The sequence below is a fragment of the Phascolarctos cinereus genome, unplaced genomic scaffold (assembly GCF_003287225.1).
Source record: "Phascolarctos cinereus isolate Bilbo 61053 unplaced genomic scaffold, phaCin_HiC Scaffold_3;HRSCAF=262, whole genome shotgun sequence".
Classification (NCBI taxonomy): Eukaryota; Metazoa; Chordata; class Mammalia; order Diprotodontia; family Phascolarctidae; genus Phascolarctos; species Phascolarctos cinereus.
The window spans coordinates 180,701,835-180,717,122 of record NW_027555736.1 but is presented as its reverse complement, the minus strand read 5'-3'; the positions used below and the strand labels follow the sequence as shown (position 1 = coordinate 180,717,122).

The following is a 15,288-nucleotide window of genomic DNA, read 5'->3' as shown; positions in this document are numbered from 1 at the left end:
ACTATTCAGGAAAAATCCTGGATGGTTTTTAAATTCAGCTTCTAGCTTTATTTTTTGTCTTTTAGCAAGCCATCTTTACCCTCTACTATGGTTTGACTCCAGTGATTCATTATGGCATGGAGATGACCCTGGGTTACCAAAGACTAAGCCAGTGGAGTTAAAAACGTCCAGCACGGCCTACCAAGCTGGAAAAACTACAGAGATGAGTTTGGCAATTTGGAAATTATCATCTCATCCAAGGATCAGCCTAGCTGTCCTGGCCTACCTCATCTGGAGAGCCTCATCAACAGAACGCAGGCCACTAGGGCATGATTTTTTTTTTTTAGCACAAATTGTGAAACTGTTTGCTGAAGTGTACAGAGATTTCAGTCTCTGGCAGTGTGGGAAGTTTTCATGCTGATGAAACTCCAGATCTTTTGAAGTATAAATGAATACATCTTCATGTGGAGAGGGGAATAATATACTCTTAAACAACTCCTGAATACAAGGCTTTTTAGGTCATGCTAATAATGGATCAACTTAAGTTGTCCTATTATTCTCATTAAGTATTCACAGCATGCATTTCCTTTAGAGCTATTAGATATATGTTATTGCTCTATATTAAGTGTAATATCCATTTATTTTGCATAGAACACATTCGTTTACTAGCAACCTATAATATTGAATTTATTTTAAACATTTAAATAAATAGAAGGCCTTAAATGAACTGTTGCTATGTTTTATGATGCTAATATTTCATTTTATGAGCTTCTTTAACAAACAAGATCTGAGTTCCATTTGGGAACTCAGTGGTCCAGGGATATACTTTGAATAATGTGCAAAAGTATCTTTTAAGACAGAAAGATATACTTATTCAACATTTTGTAGTTCCCCCAAAGCTGGCTGAACTTTGGTGATATATCCGTTTTATATAGATAAGGGTACTCAGATTATCCATAAGTAAGGAAAATTGGCCTTCTAAAAATGGGATTTTGAAAAAAGGATGAGTATAGACCATGTAGTTATGGTAGTAATCACCATCATAATACAGATAGCTATCATTTTTCTTTAAAGAAGAGAGTATTTAACAATGGCATGTATTATAAGTAGCATTTCATTAAAGCATGCCATTGTTTTCATTTTGCAATAATTGAGAGTAGGAAATTTTCAAGCTATCTTTTTTTTATTTGGAAAGAAATTGGTTTAATCTAGAAAAGATGATTTCAAATATAATATATGATTCCAAAAAGAAATGCAATTTTCATAATTCAAAGCCACTATATATGTGTTTATATGTATAAACATGTGAATATATATATTCTATATATCTTATTTGGAGGTTTAGGAAACAGGTATTGGTCTATAATACATTATGTAAATATGATGAGAAGACTTAACTATAGGATGAACTTTTTTGTCTTCTTTCATATGTGTTATTATTAACATCTCCTATAATATCTAAATTGCTATTCATGCACACTAATGAAGACAGAATGAAGATTAAGACCTTAAGATTTAGTAGGCAATATCTAAAAATAAAATTAGATAAATATTCTTGGCATATTCTTGAAAAGCATAGGTTGATAGAAGCAATATATTCACTATAATATAATTTAATATGAAATGCTAAGGATACGCTTTTGGAAAATGGTCTTTCAAAGGAATTCCTTCTAGCAAAAAAATAAAGGCCATTCCTTTCCTTAAATGACTTGTTGATTCAGAGATGGTAGTCCGTTACTATAACTAAAACATTTTAAATATGCTAAAAATAGTATATGTTGGTTAAATATGGATATTTTTTAAAAATCCCAGTTATACTGCAACAGAAGGACATTTTGTGTGACAATATTTTCCATGATTAAAAATTTAAACAGAATAACAGCTATTTATATTTACACTTACATGAAAGTAATTACTAAAGCAGACAAAATACTTAGAGCATAATTTAATAATGTTTTCCTCCAGCATAGGTGCCAAAAATTGTTATTTGCATAATTTTCACAATTTGTGCTGAAACATATCTAAGTGAAACCAGGAAGAAGGCTGTCCTAAACCACATTATTTTTTCTTGTGAATGTGTGGAAAACAGAGGGAAAAAAATCATCATAACACATTTATGTATCACTCCTAAAAATCATGACCCAACTGTTACACTATGAAGTTAAAGTGACACTTTCATCTCTATCCCTACCTTCTTTAAGTCAGTCAGTAATCAGCAGGTATTAATTAAGCACTTATTATGGGCCATGCACTATACCGAGTGCTGGGGAGATGAAGAAAGGCAAAATATTTCCTGCCCTCAAGGAGCTCACCTTGCAATGGGGAAGACAATATGTAAATGACTAATTACCTATAAGATATATTATTCAATGATCACCCTTCCCCCAACTACAAACTTCCTAATCACACATGGTTTACTGGTTCAGAGGTTAACAATTTACTATTCTGATAGAGGCTTTCTAGATATCTTAATAACTTGATCAGTATAGTCTTCTATTGGTGAATTTCTCTCTCTGTCTCTGTCTCTGTCTCTCTCTCATTTTTTTGTATATTGGAAGAGTAAGGGAAGAGTGATGATAGTATCTGGCCCATTTCCAGGATGATTTGAGGATAGCAGCCTTCTGTGGTTGGGGCTGAAAGATTGTGAACTCTGTGTTAGCTGAAATACCACACTGGGGAGGAGAACAGAACATTAAAAGAGCATTAGCTTTAAGGTAGTATAGTACAAGTTGAGTTGGATTTGAGAGCTGGGACTGAAGTGGACATTTGTGCCTGCTTTCCTCCCTAATAAAATCTGAGTGTTAACCGTGGATAAGGACATTTGAGAGATCATTAAAAATGAATCATTAGAGTTCCCAGAAGAACTTTATTATGATGTACTGTGAATAACTTTAAAATATGCTATGTACTTTTTATACATGCTCATCAAATTCATTCCAGGTAAGTGGGTAACAAGTATATTCTTTCACTCCCCTTTGCCAGGGATAAAGCAATTTGGTGAGAATTATCATGGCAAAAGAATGGAAGTTTCTACTGCCTTGCATCTGTATATTCCAGAGGATGCTATGGGGAGCTTAGGCAAATAGGGACTATTGGTTTTTTTGAATCTTTTGAAATTTGCAATTGAAACATTAGACAGTTTTAAAATTTCAAAACAGAATAACCAAAGTAAATGAAAAACAGGCTGCAGACAAAATGCAATTCTCTGTGGGGTTTAGAAAGTCTTGGCAGCTAGGTTTTAAGTTCTCTTGTAGCTTCTAAGTGGCAAGTTCAGAGGCCTGGCTTGGTCCTTGACCAGTACGAGGATGTTTCTATTCAACTGTTAACAGAATTCAACATGATATGGAAAATACAGGCGTGCAAAACTATATTACTATACTAACTTTGCCAGATGAAGCCTAAAACACAGCCACATTTACATATCTGTCCATCTGTCTGTTTTTACACTTTATATTTCCAACCAGTGGGTAAAGTGGTTTTAATCCAAGCTACAGTCTGATTTTTTTTTCCTACTGCTTTTCCATTATCTCATATATAGATGTATATTCTTTTTATGAGTGAACTATTTGTCTCTGGACACACATTTTCCTGCATTTGGCTAGTTTTTAGGTATTCTTTTAAGAGTTAATCTCATCCCTGTGGACATGGTCGGTTTTTTCAACAGGATTGTAAGTTGTAAGGATCCAAGTTGTCCATGGATCATTTTTGTTAGTTAGCAGATTGTTACCAATCTCAATGTTGCTGAAATCTCTAATCTCAGGTCAGTGTGAAGCTGGCAGTGGTTACAATCCTGTTGCCTGATTTCAGTGTGAATGGAAGTGCTTTCTGTCGCAAACATGTGGTCTCTTCAGTGGAGAGCCTCGGTAAATCCTGTGTAAATAGAGAGAGGATAACAAAGAATGAGCCCCTGCAGCTCAGAGCATTTGGAGCCATTTGGGGGCTGAATTTGCTAAATGCTGCTTATAGCAGTTGAAAAGTTGAAGAGAAAGGGGCATAAAACCCTTCTTTTTTCCCCCCTCTTTGGGCTCATACCCTGGGGGGAGGGTGTTCGGGGCCAGAGGAGCCTGAGGTAAGCCTATGAAGACTTGTTTTTTCAGTGCTCTTTTGAGTGTGAAAAAGGTGGCCTGGGTCACTGTTGTCTCTTTAATGTCGGGAAAACCCACACAGTTAGTAAATGTTGCATGTAAACGAAAGCATTTCCTCTCTTCGGCTGCACTCCATGGTAGTGGACCATGAACTAGTCACTTGAAAATCACAGACAAAATTTCACTTTAACGTGTCCAGACAGTTAGGCACAGCAGGACAGTAAAAGAGATCAGTAATTAGCAGGTTGCACTGCTGTGTCCCTCGCCCCCACTTATTTCCCCCTCCTCTTCCTCCCTTCTCTCCACCTCTCTAGGCAGACAGTGCTGGCCTTTTCTTCTCTTCCACCTGATGCAAAAAAAAAAAGTGTTAAATAGAAAGTATAAAAAAGATTACTTTGTTGATGATACTTAGAAGGCACGCCTTGTAAGTGCACACTATTCTAAAACAGAGCTAAGCAAATGCTGTTAAGGTGCTGTTATTTTTTTTAATACGTAACTCTTATTTGAAACTCTAATATAGGTTTGTCATTGAGTTGCCAAAATTAGCCCCTAGACTGATGTCCCTGACAATCCTACACAGAAAACATCTTTTGACTTTCTGTATATTTTAATCCTGTTTTCAAAGTACAGTACTGTGAAAAGCAAAGCATAAAGAGATGATGATAGACAATGAGTTCACAAAGTACTATGCATGGTGTTCCTAGAGTCACAGTGTTATCTTTTTCTTTCTGTTCTCAGCAAAGCTTACCAGTACTTTACGTGACGTTTACTTTGGGGATCATCTTCTATGATACATCCCTAAACTCTCTCCCCTACACTGGCATAGGGATGATTTAAGAACAGACGCATATAAATAAAGTGTGTCTAATGCCCTTTACTCCACTTCTCCAGAGTGGGGAAAACCTCTTTCTAAGGGCAAAGGCACATATTTGCTTAGAGGAAAACCTGTTTGCCTGGGCATGGTGAGATTCTGTGCATAGGAATGGGAATTATAGAGGGGAAAGCACAAGGCCAGTCAAGTGAAGTATGGCAGACAGAATTGGTTACCAAGGCCCTAGACTCCTTCATTGGAGGCACCTGGTAAAAGAATGATTCTTACGAATTTGAAATGTCTGTTTCCAGACCTGTTCGATGGTAGGGGAATAAAGCAGGCAAACTTCAATTATATCATATAGCATAAAAGTTTCTAGGGTTTGATGAACTCTTATGTATCAAAAGAGCACTTCATTCCCTCCCTTTTCTCATCCCCCTCATATGCTGGGATTCAGTGAACCTAGTGCTAGGTTATTCTAAAGTGACTCTGGATTAAAAGATATATCTAACTATATTATGGTAAATTCTTGTCATTCTTATGGGTCTATAACCTACTATCCCTTTAGGTTACAATCATGTTCATGCAAAGCCCACTATAGGCTTTGGTGGAGTAAAATAGGGATTGAGGGCCAATCAGGAATCCACATTTACCTCTGAGGCATCTGAGAGGCACATAGTCAAGGAGGTAATGACTGGAACATGGTTGCTTGCTTTTCTCTTTCTTCACTAACTGGTCGTGAGATGGAATTGTCTGTATGTTAAACCAGATGACTGGTACAGAAAATACATACATACATATATACCACACACATATATTATGGTTACATATCTACAAATTCAGTTCTGCAATCCATAAATGCTGTTCTTTGAAGCTAGTGAAAAACTATGGTGAGGAAGACGAGGACTAGAAACTATCTTTAAACCTACTACAAAATTATTTATATATAAATATATCTCTATATAGAGAATAAACAAGTGTATTCTATTCCACTAACCATTCATTGGGGAAGATGTGGAGCTAGGTGTTGGGGGTGTGAAAATAAACAGGTTGTGGTCCCTGCCCTTAAGAAGCTTATAATCTGGCAGAGGAGGTAAGACATGTAGACAGATTAAGAATAATAAATATTAATATACTATAACTTCACTGGAGACATCCAACCAAAATGTTATGAGAGATTCAAAAAGATTAAGCTTGTGTCTAGAAGGAAACAGTTGGAGAAGGGTGATGGATTTATATAGGAGGTGTTACCTATGCTAGAATTCAGAGAAAGGGAAATATTTCAGAAGGACAAGACTCCATGTCATTTGATTTAATAAAGGTAGAGATAGGGATGGGATGTGTGATTTTGTTAGTCTAGGGAAGTCCCACATGTGGAGACTTCCTCTAGCAATGCACATAGTCACTTTCTCCACAACTGATATTCTTGGTGGATTGCCTGGGTCTACTAAGAGGTTATATGTGAGTTGCTCAGAGTCAGAAAGCCAGTAAGTGTTAGAGGCAGAATTTGAACACAGGTCTTCCTAGCTTTAAGTCAGGTTCTACATCTGCTATACCACACTACCTTTCAAGTCAACAAGCATTTATTAAATGCCTACTCTGCACACATAGAAAGGATTAAATAAATGTTTGTTAAATGAATAAACAATTAAGGGATATTGAAGCAAAAAAGAACTTGACAAGTAATTGAGTTTGAGAGGTGAAAGGACAGAATGAAATTGGAGAACAACTGAGAGATCCAACTGGGCTAAAATGTAAAATTCATGAATAGTCGTATATTTGTTCTTTGTCCTAAAGAGGAATTAGCTTATTCAGGTGGCCAATAAAGTAATATACCTAAGAGAATAATTATTACAAAAGAATTGTCTTCATGAGCAGGAAATGTGTCATTTTAACTCATTTTATGTATATGTTGAATGCATAGTAAATATTGGTTGTCTGTTTATTCTCTGAAGATCAGTCTGATCTTGGCCAAGCCAGTTGAACAGGATAAGGGATAAATTTGGGTCCAGGTTATCCTAGGTTCCAAGCATTTTTGGCATAATTCGTACTTTTTGAAATTAGTCTGAGGTCTCAGGGCATAGAATTTCAGGTAGAAATTCACTCAGTTGGTATGAGAGTACTTTAGGCCAGCTGCATAAGTCAGATCTAACAAAATCCCTGGGATTGCCCCCAAACAATTGCTATGTGTTAGCTGCTTATATGCCAAAGTGGTCACCCCTGGGACTTTATCAGCCCCTGAGAGTTGAGATCAAATGAGATAATGTCTATGGAAATGATTTAAAAACTATGAAGTGACATGTAGTACAATTCTAAATTGATGATACTAATGGTGTAAGTTGGTGATATTACAAAGAACACCCTACCAGGAGACTGAGGAAGGCAACTAGTTGTGTGATATTGTACAATTCGCTTCCCCCCGGACCTCAAAGAATCACAGACTCTCAGAGTTGGAAGGAACATCAGAGGCCACTCAGTTCGACCAGGAACCATATACACTAGTTGTTATCTTATAGCATTTGCTCAAAGATCTCCAATAAGGGAAACCCACTACCTCCCTAGGCTCTTCACTTTATGATAGCTCTAATTATTAGGAAGTTTTTCCTTAATTTGTCTCTACCACTTGCCACTTCTACCCATTTTGCTCCTTAGTAACTACCTCCTGGGGCCACCATATCCAGTCCCTTTTTTCTAAGCTGCCCCTTCAAATATTTGAAGATCGCTCCCATGTCATTCATGAGTCTCCTTTTATTCCAGACTAAGTCTTTCCCTCAGTTTCCACATCTGTAAAATGAAAGAGGCATTGAAATTCATAATTTCCAAATTCCTTTCCAGTTCTAGTATTCTATTATTTTATTTAGAGAGCAATGGGAGGAGCTTACACTTTGGCACTGGCCTTATCATGTAGATGTTTAATTTTGTTGAATTGAACTGAATTGAATCAAATCTTTGCCTGTTAAAATGTTTCCCTTGCTTAGTATGTCCTTGTGTCCACCATTACTCTGCTGTCAAATCAAACGATAACTTTCCTTCCCAAACTATACTCAAGTCTCGGAGTAAACGGAATGAGAAGTCATGCCATTGAAGGGGAGGTATAATCAGATGCCCAAGGTCATAGTCTACTTAGAGGCCATCCATCTATAGATGTTGAATGTAGTTTTCCATCCCATGTTGTATTCCTCTACTAAATACCTCTTTTAAGTGTCTTGGGAAAAAAAAGTCTAGATAACATCACTTAGGTTGGTGTTTGGGCACTTTCAGGAGAGAATGACAAATGAATCTTAATTCAGTTCTTCATGAGCAGTGCTGGTACTAAGTGGTCCATGGGTAACTCACTACCTGAGAAAATGCTATTAGCAAAGCCAGGATTAAGAGGGCAAATATGGTCATAACTGAGACATATAACACTTGGTGGCTTACTGGTCATTTTACATACAATTAGCACATTTGAACCTCACAACAGCCATGTGAGATCACGTACCACAGGTATTATCCCTGCTTTATAGATGAGAAAACTGAGGCCCTGGCTACGTGGCTAGAAAGCATCGCAGAGGTGGGATTGGAGGCCAGTTCTTTCCTACTCCAAGATGAGCGAGTTAGGCAACCGCCTAGGATAGAACGTTTTCTATAAATTCACATTTTTTTAATGTTATTTTAATGTTTGAGGTTGGGTTCATCTTATCCACTGAAAGCTCAAATTCTTCATGAAATGTACGCCATTATTTTGTGATGAGTTAAGTCACACACATTACAATTAAGGCTCAAAGCCTTGGGTGGACAGTTATAGAAACCAGCGGTACAATTCTCAAACATTTTTTAGGGAACATACGGACCTTATACTTGCTCCAGCTCTGGTTAGATCTTTAAAGAGGTATGGTACTCTGGGATGTGTGTACATAGTCAGAGATGTGCTGAAGCCAACACCGATGTGCTCACCAGAACTGATTATTAAATTTGCCGTGTGATAATATATACCTCAGAAATTGACAAATGTTGCAAATCTGGGCTCGATTTGTTGTTTGTTGATTGTCTAGGCTTAAGAAAATAATGGCGAAAATGTCGATAATGCAGATTCACTTAAAAGTGTGTCATGTGTACGTTTGTTTTCTTGGAGAGCCAGTTGTTAAACATTGAGCAGCACATGCTGGTAGTTTGCCCACTCACTTTAATCTGTAGAATAAGATGTGGAGACATCCTGAGGAAAAGCTCCTCCGATTCTCGTGCTCCTGACAGCAGAGTAAATCAAGTCCATGTGCTCAGAATCTCCAGAATGGAAGTATAGTTAGTAGGGGAGACAAGTGATAGGTCTGACTCCATTCTCCAATCCCTACCGGGCCCCGAAACACCTCTATTCACAACCTCAGGACCATGCAAAGATTTTTTTTTCATGATTGAGTCTATCAGGACATGCTTGGAGATCACACAGGCAGACACATAATTATTCCATTTTGGGGTAACGCATTGCAGATTAAACAGTTCCTTAGGGGAGAAATTTGTATTGTCTTTCTTTCATTTGAGAAAGAAAAATACCTCTTCACTGGGAGGGGGCAGAATAATCACTAATAATGAATAATTTAACAGCAGATTCTCTTAAAACCTAGCTATTATTTCATTGTGGGATTGTGAGGGAGTCTGGATTCCATTGGTATAAGGAACTCCCAATGAGGAATCTCCTACCAATGCAGCTCTGCAACTGTTCTGCATTATAGTCTTAAAGAGTTGTCTGGGTCCATTATTTCTTAACATTCAGTATTAGACATGGATTCCAGCATGATGGTCTTAAATACTTGATCATTACATAGATACATGGGCTATTTTCTTAATTGAAGTAGCTCTTTTCCCCCCTCCAGTTTGATGTAAATATCAAAGGAACCACCTACATTCTTTCTCTATCTAAATACAGTGAAATACAATAGTTTGAAGGTGTAGCCTCTGCTTTGCCTTTAAGCAAGATAGAAGGTATTTTGGAAATATTCTCTCTCATTTTTAGGGCCATTGATTGAATGGAAAAGGCAAACTCAGTCTTTAGTTGAAGTTCACTCTAGTAGGCCATTAGCCTTTTAAAGTAAGGATCACTCAAAATCTATCTCTAAGAGACAAACGAGTTTTAAAGGATATTCTGATGATTTCTACTCAAATATATACATAGACACCATATGTGCTTAAAGAGAAACACATACACACAGGCATTGTTTACAGACTGTGTTTTTATATTTAGAAGACATTAAATGAAAAGATATACTACCCACATATAATATGCAAGGTATATTTACATACCTATGTTTATTTTTACATAAAGAGACAAAGATATCTTTATCTATGATAAGACAGACAGACAGACTGACTTCAAACTTGCACTTTCAGTATGGGTTTTTTTTTTCGCTATCTCCGGGTACTGCTTTTCAGAATTGCCTCAGGCTACAGTAGAGCACCTCAGATCCCCAAGGCCCATTGCCTGGCTCCTAATAGCCACTCTCCATCTGTGTCACATGAACAGCTGATGAGATAGCTCCAGTGTCTGTATTTTGGAGAGCGCATCCACCCAGGTTAAAATGCTAGGGTTGCCAAGGAGCAGTCAGAAGCCATTAGTGTTTGTGAGAATTTGCCTTGCAGCAGTTCCTTGGCATAGGGGAAAGTGTGTATGTGGTGTGTGGGGCTGTGTGTGTGTGTGTGTGTGTGTATGTGTGTGTGTGTGTGTGTGCAAGCAAGGGGCATGTGTGTGCATGAATGTGTAGGGAAGAGAGACTGAGGAAGGGGGTTCTCTCTAACCAGTGTTCTCAAAAGTTGTGAATTATATCGTTTGGTTTCTGGTACTTTGATTAGTTCGTCTGACTGTTTCCTACTTGCTTTGAATCCTTTTTCCCACCTCTTTCTTTCTTTCTTTCTTTCTTTCTTTCTTTCTTTCTTTCTTCTTTCTTTCTTTCTTTCTTTCTTTCTTTCTTCTTTTTCTTTTTTTCCTTTCTTTTTTTTCTGATCATTAACAGAAGGCAAAGAAAAAGAGAACAGCAACTTAGGGGTCATGCTCTAGTGTTTGGGCAGATGGAAGAGAGCCGCTTTGCCTTGGGGCAGGGTGGTTGTAATGAAGTGGCCTGTCAGTCTGCAAATAGTGAGGGTCATCTCTTCCAAGTGATGGAGGGTATCACATTGCAGTGAAAATGGAAATGTCAATAAAATTAATCTGCCAGCTCTTTGCTGTGGTTTTTGTGCTTCTCTGGTCAAAGAAGGTAGAGGTTTTTTGGTGGAGAATGAAAGAAACAGGTACAGGGGGGAGCCCCGCAAAGCAGAAATCAAAGTTGGGAAGCCAGTGGCCTCCACGGAGCACAAATGTGTCTGCTTTAGTCCTACTGAAGAGCGAGGAAGAAGCTCTAGGAATTAGCCAATGGATCTGTGGCATTCCTCAGGAAGCTATGGAGCGTCTAGCTCAGGCTACAGTGAGCACAGAGTTTATTGTTTTAGGCTTTCTTGGACAAGGTTTTTACTTAGCATGGGATTTATGGCATTTACTGCTAATGAATGTCTATTCTTAAATTACAAAAACCACCGTCTCAGCGCAATTCCCAGATGTCCTTCCAGGACCTCGGCTTCTTAAACACCAGCAGGGAGCATAAACTCTCCACTTCTCTGTTTTCCTCTTTCGTGTGGCTCCAGGCTAATGATGTGCAAGGAAAACACAGCCATCTATAAAGTCTCAGTGCTGTCCCAGTATTCTTCATTTATTTTGCATTTGATTATGCCACAAGTCGGATCTTGTTTCTTTCCTTTTTTAAAAGTTATTAGTTCAAATATTAATGTAGGGATATGGCATATATTGCTGCTCTTGATTGATGCCTTCCCCAAAACAGGAAGACGTGCTCGTATGAATTTTAAGAAAGTAGGGGTCCTGCAATGCCTTGCCAGAAGAGTTTTTCAGATACATAATTTAGATGCCCTCCAGGCAGGCTTTCAAGGCATTTTTGCTGGAGGGCAAGAAAAAATAACTATGACTGTTAAAAGTAAATGATTTTTGCTAATGCACAATTAATGCCAGAGAAAAGCATAGAAGAGAGAGATGTTGATAGAAACTTCTGATTAAGTGAGTGCCCTGCCTTGATGTGCATCTTTTTTATTTAATGATAATGATCACTGATGCAGAGTGGGAGAAGTTTTCATGTCATGCAAATGCAAATGCATGGGTCATATCAGAAGTGTGTGAGTGTGTATGCGTGTTCACACAGGCGTGTGCTTAGGAGGTGACAGTTCTGGGAGGGGCTGAGCTGGCAGTGTGTTATGTGCAATGAACAGTGACACAGTTACTGTCACCTATGCAGACAGCCTAGAATATATAGACTACAGAACATTTAACTTGATTACCCGACAGTATGTGTTCACTATGGATGGGGGGGATGCATTTACACTGAATGGGTTTTCTTATGGCAGGTTTTCCCACATTGGATTCCATAATTGACAAAGAGCTACTGCGCTGTGTCAAGCACACAATTATAATTGAATTAATGATATGTGTAAGTGTGAGACACACAAAATTAGCATTTGGAGAGGCCTGGCTTAATTTTTTTTTTTTTACATATTTGTATCTGCAATTATACTTAATGAGAGAGTATATACAAGCTTAATGGATTTGATACAAGTTTAGCTTAGCCCATCATTAGCAACACCTTGTTGTTTCTTTTTTTCTTTTTCTTTTCTTTTTTTCTTTTGTCTTTTTTTCTTTTCTTTTTTCCTTTTTTCCTTTTTTTTCCTTTTTTTTTTTTTTTTTTGCTTAATACATTTCCTTTCCTTTCTTTCTAGGGGATGGTTTAGACAACAGTGTAGCTTCACCTGGTACAGGTGATGATGATGACCCAGACAAGGACAAAAAACGTCAGAAGAAAAGGGGCATCTTCCCTAAAGTAGCAACAAATATCATGAGAGCATGGCTCTTCCAGCATCTCACAGTAAGTGAAGATGGGGAACAAAAACGATGGTTTTACCATGTCCAATGATATCTACTTTTAGAGATTTATTTTCCTAGAAAGGTGATAGGGCTTAGTTCATTTGTATGCTTTCCCAAGGCGTTTCTTTCTGTTTCGTCGAATCTTATAAGCTATGGGTATGGAAATGCTATGCCAATCTATGGACACCGCTGTAGAGGGTAGCTGTTTCTCTTTGGGGTTCCAATAATGAGCGCCGCTCAAGATTATCCTATAAGGATAGGACCCTAAGCAGTGACTTTGTGTGTGGTTATAATCTACATCAATATATGCGTGCTTATCCTCTGAAAATGTATCTAAGTGGAAAGGTTGTGAAGACCATTGTCTTGTTCTGGAGCCTGTAAACATGGTTGGAGTTTTGGACTATCAAGGAAAGCACTCCGTCTTGGAAGGGAAGCAACGCCCTTCTGGCCATTTGTGTATAGCAATGTACAAGTTCAGGTGCTGAATTGCAGAATCAGTTTGCAAACTTGCCAGATGTTTGTGTGACACATGTAAAAGGCTTGTACGTTCTCATAATGCTCTGCTCTCATAATGTACTGTAAGGTGGAGATTAAAGATTTGTCATTGTTGTGGTCATTGTCTGTTCAAGACCACTATCTTAAAAGTTAGTCTTCTTCACTTTGGGGGCAAAGGGATAAAATATGTGCAATACTTCTAGTAACATTCGCCTTTTTGCAATTGGTTTATATGTTGGTATACTGGTGACTATTACAGCATCATTTGGGTATCATAATATACTTTTTTCAGAGAGGTCATCATATCTTTTGTATTTTACCATTCATATGGAAATGCTAGAAATGGGTGGAATTTTTTTTTTATTGATTTTTCTTGTTATAAGATTGTTTTTTTACCCATCCTATTTGGGCTAATGATGAGAATAGATGGGGTAGTATATTGAAAGAAGAAAATTTTCTTTGATTATCTAACTTGTGTGTTGCCATGCTGAATGACATTAGCTACAGTGTCATGGTTCCAGGACAAGGTTCCACTTTGATTCATGGCGGTGACTGCTGATCTGCTGCTCTGCCAAAGCCGCAGAGGGCAAGGGGGCAGGCAGGATGGTGGTGAGGAAGTGAGAGTGATAGATCCACATTCCTAAATCAGCCATTTTGATGTAAGGACATTAGTAGCAAACTAAGGTGTATTGATCTGGCCTGTGGTGTCAGGATTAGCTTAGAAGAACCAATGTCTCTGCTGGAGCAGTAGGTATTCTTGCCTTGCAGCTATGGCCATTTCAAAGGTCAGGGCCCTGGACTGGCTTGGCTCAGAGGAATTAGACAGAACATGCAGTCTCTGGGCTGATTACTTAACCAAAGACAAAATAATGAGTCCTAAGCAAATACTGACTAATTGAAAGGGCTGTAAATCCATTACATATTGGTCAGGGATAATCAGGAGTATTTAATCACTTTTATCTATTCAGGAGCACTGAAGCTGTAACAGCAAAGCCCTGAACCTTGCCATGTGCTTATTATTCTCATCATTATCAAAATTACTTCACAGCTGTTCTTTGCTACATCACCTCAGCTGGAGATTTACTAACCTGTAAAATGTGTTTTTAATTTGGAAGTCGAGTAAGGGTGAGGGGAGCAGTTTTTTTTTTCTTCCCCCACTGGTGGATTTGGTTAGAGAAACTACCAGAATAGGCAGGGGAAAAATATAGATCATAAACCATGTATTTTCTTCAATACAAACCCACCTGTTTGTGTGTTTTCAGTGGATCTGTTCTTATCAGTATTATCTGCTATTTCGCATTGTACCTTTCTCTGTTGCTAGTGGTAAAGAGGCTTCAAAAAATTCTTGCCAAAGGGAGATATTCATGTCTTTTCCTCCCTTTATCATCCCCATCCCCATCAAGGAATCATAGAAGTTTGGAGCTAGAAGGGATAGGAAACAGTGAACATACATTTTTGCTGGGCACAAAGCCAAAAATACCCAGTTCTTGCTCTCAAGGAGTTGACATTCTGTTATTGGAGGAGATGACTTGTCCATATGTTCATGCAAAATATACATACAATAGACATGTATATATACAAGGGGGGGGAAGGGCAAAGCACTAGAAACTGAAGGGGATCAAGAGAGGCCTCATATGGAACATGACATGAGCTGAGAATTGAAAGAAACTAGGAAACTAAGAAACTGAGGAAATTGAGGCAAAGGGCAAAAGAGAGTGCCTTTCGGCCAAGGGTGATGGCCATGCAAAGGCATGGAGGTTGGACTAAGATAGTCACTAAGATCCCTTTCAGTTCTAAATCTTAATACACCACCAAGCCATTTGCAAATGAGGAAACTGAGACCCATTGAGGTGCAATGACTTGCCCAAAGTTACCTAGCTAGTTAGTGATAGAAGAGAGACAAGAAAAGAAATCTCCTGAACCCCACTTATCTTTTATTCCCAATATACTTTCCTGTACCCCCACATCAAAATCATCTATATCAAAGA

General features: G+C 38.1%; 1 protein-coding gene across 13 annotated transcripts in view; it reads left to right on the top strand.

Moving 5' to 3' along the window:
* Positions 1 to 15,288, top strand: part of MEIS2 (Meis homeobox 2) — a 227,793-nt gene that overhangs the window by 56,714 nt on the left and 155,791 nt on the right. For all 13 annotated transcript variants that reach the window (XM_020991798.2, XM_020991706.2, XM_020992037.2 and 10 more), the window contains one exon: positions 12,661 to 12,806. In XM_020991798.2, the coding sequence (XP_020847457.1) occupies positions 12,661 to 12,806 (146 nt within the window). The remainder of the gene's footprint in view (positions 1 to 12,660; positions 12,807 to 15,288) is intronic.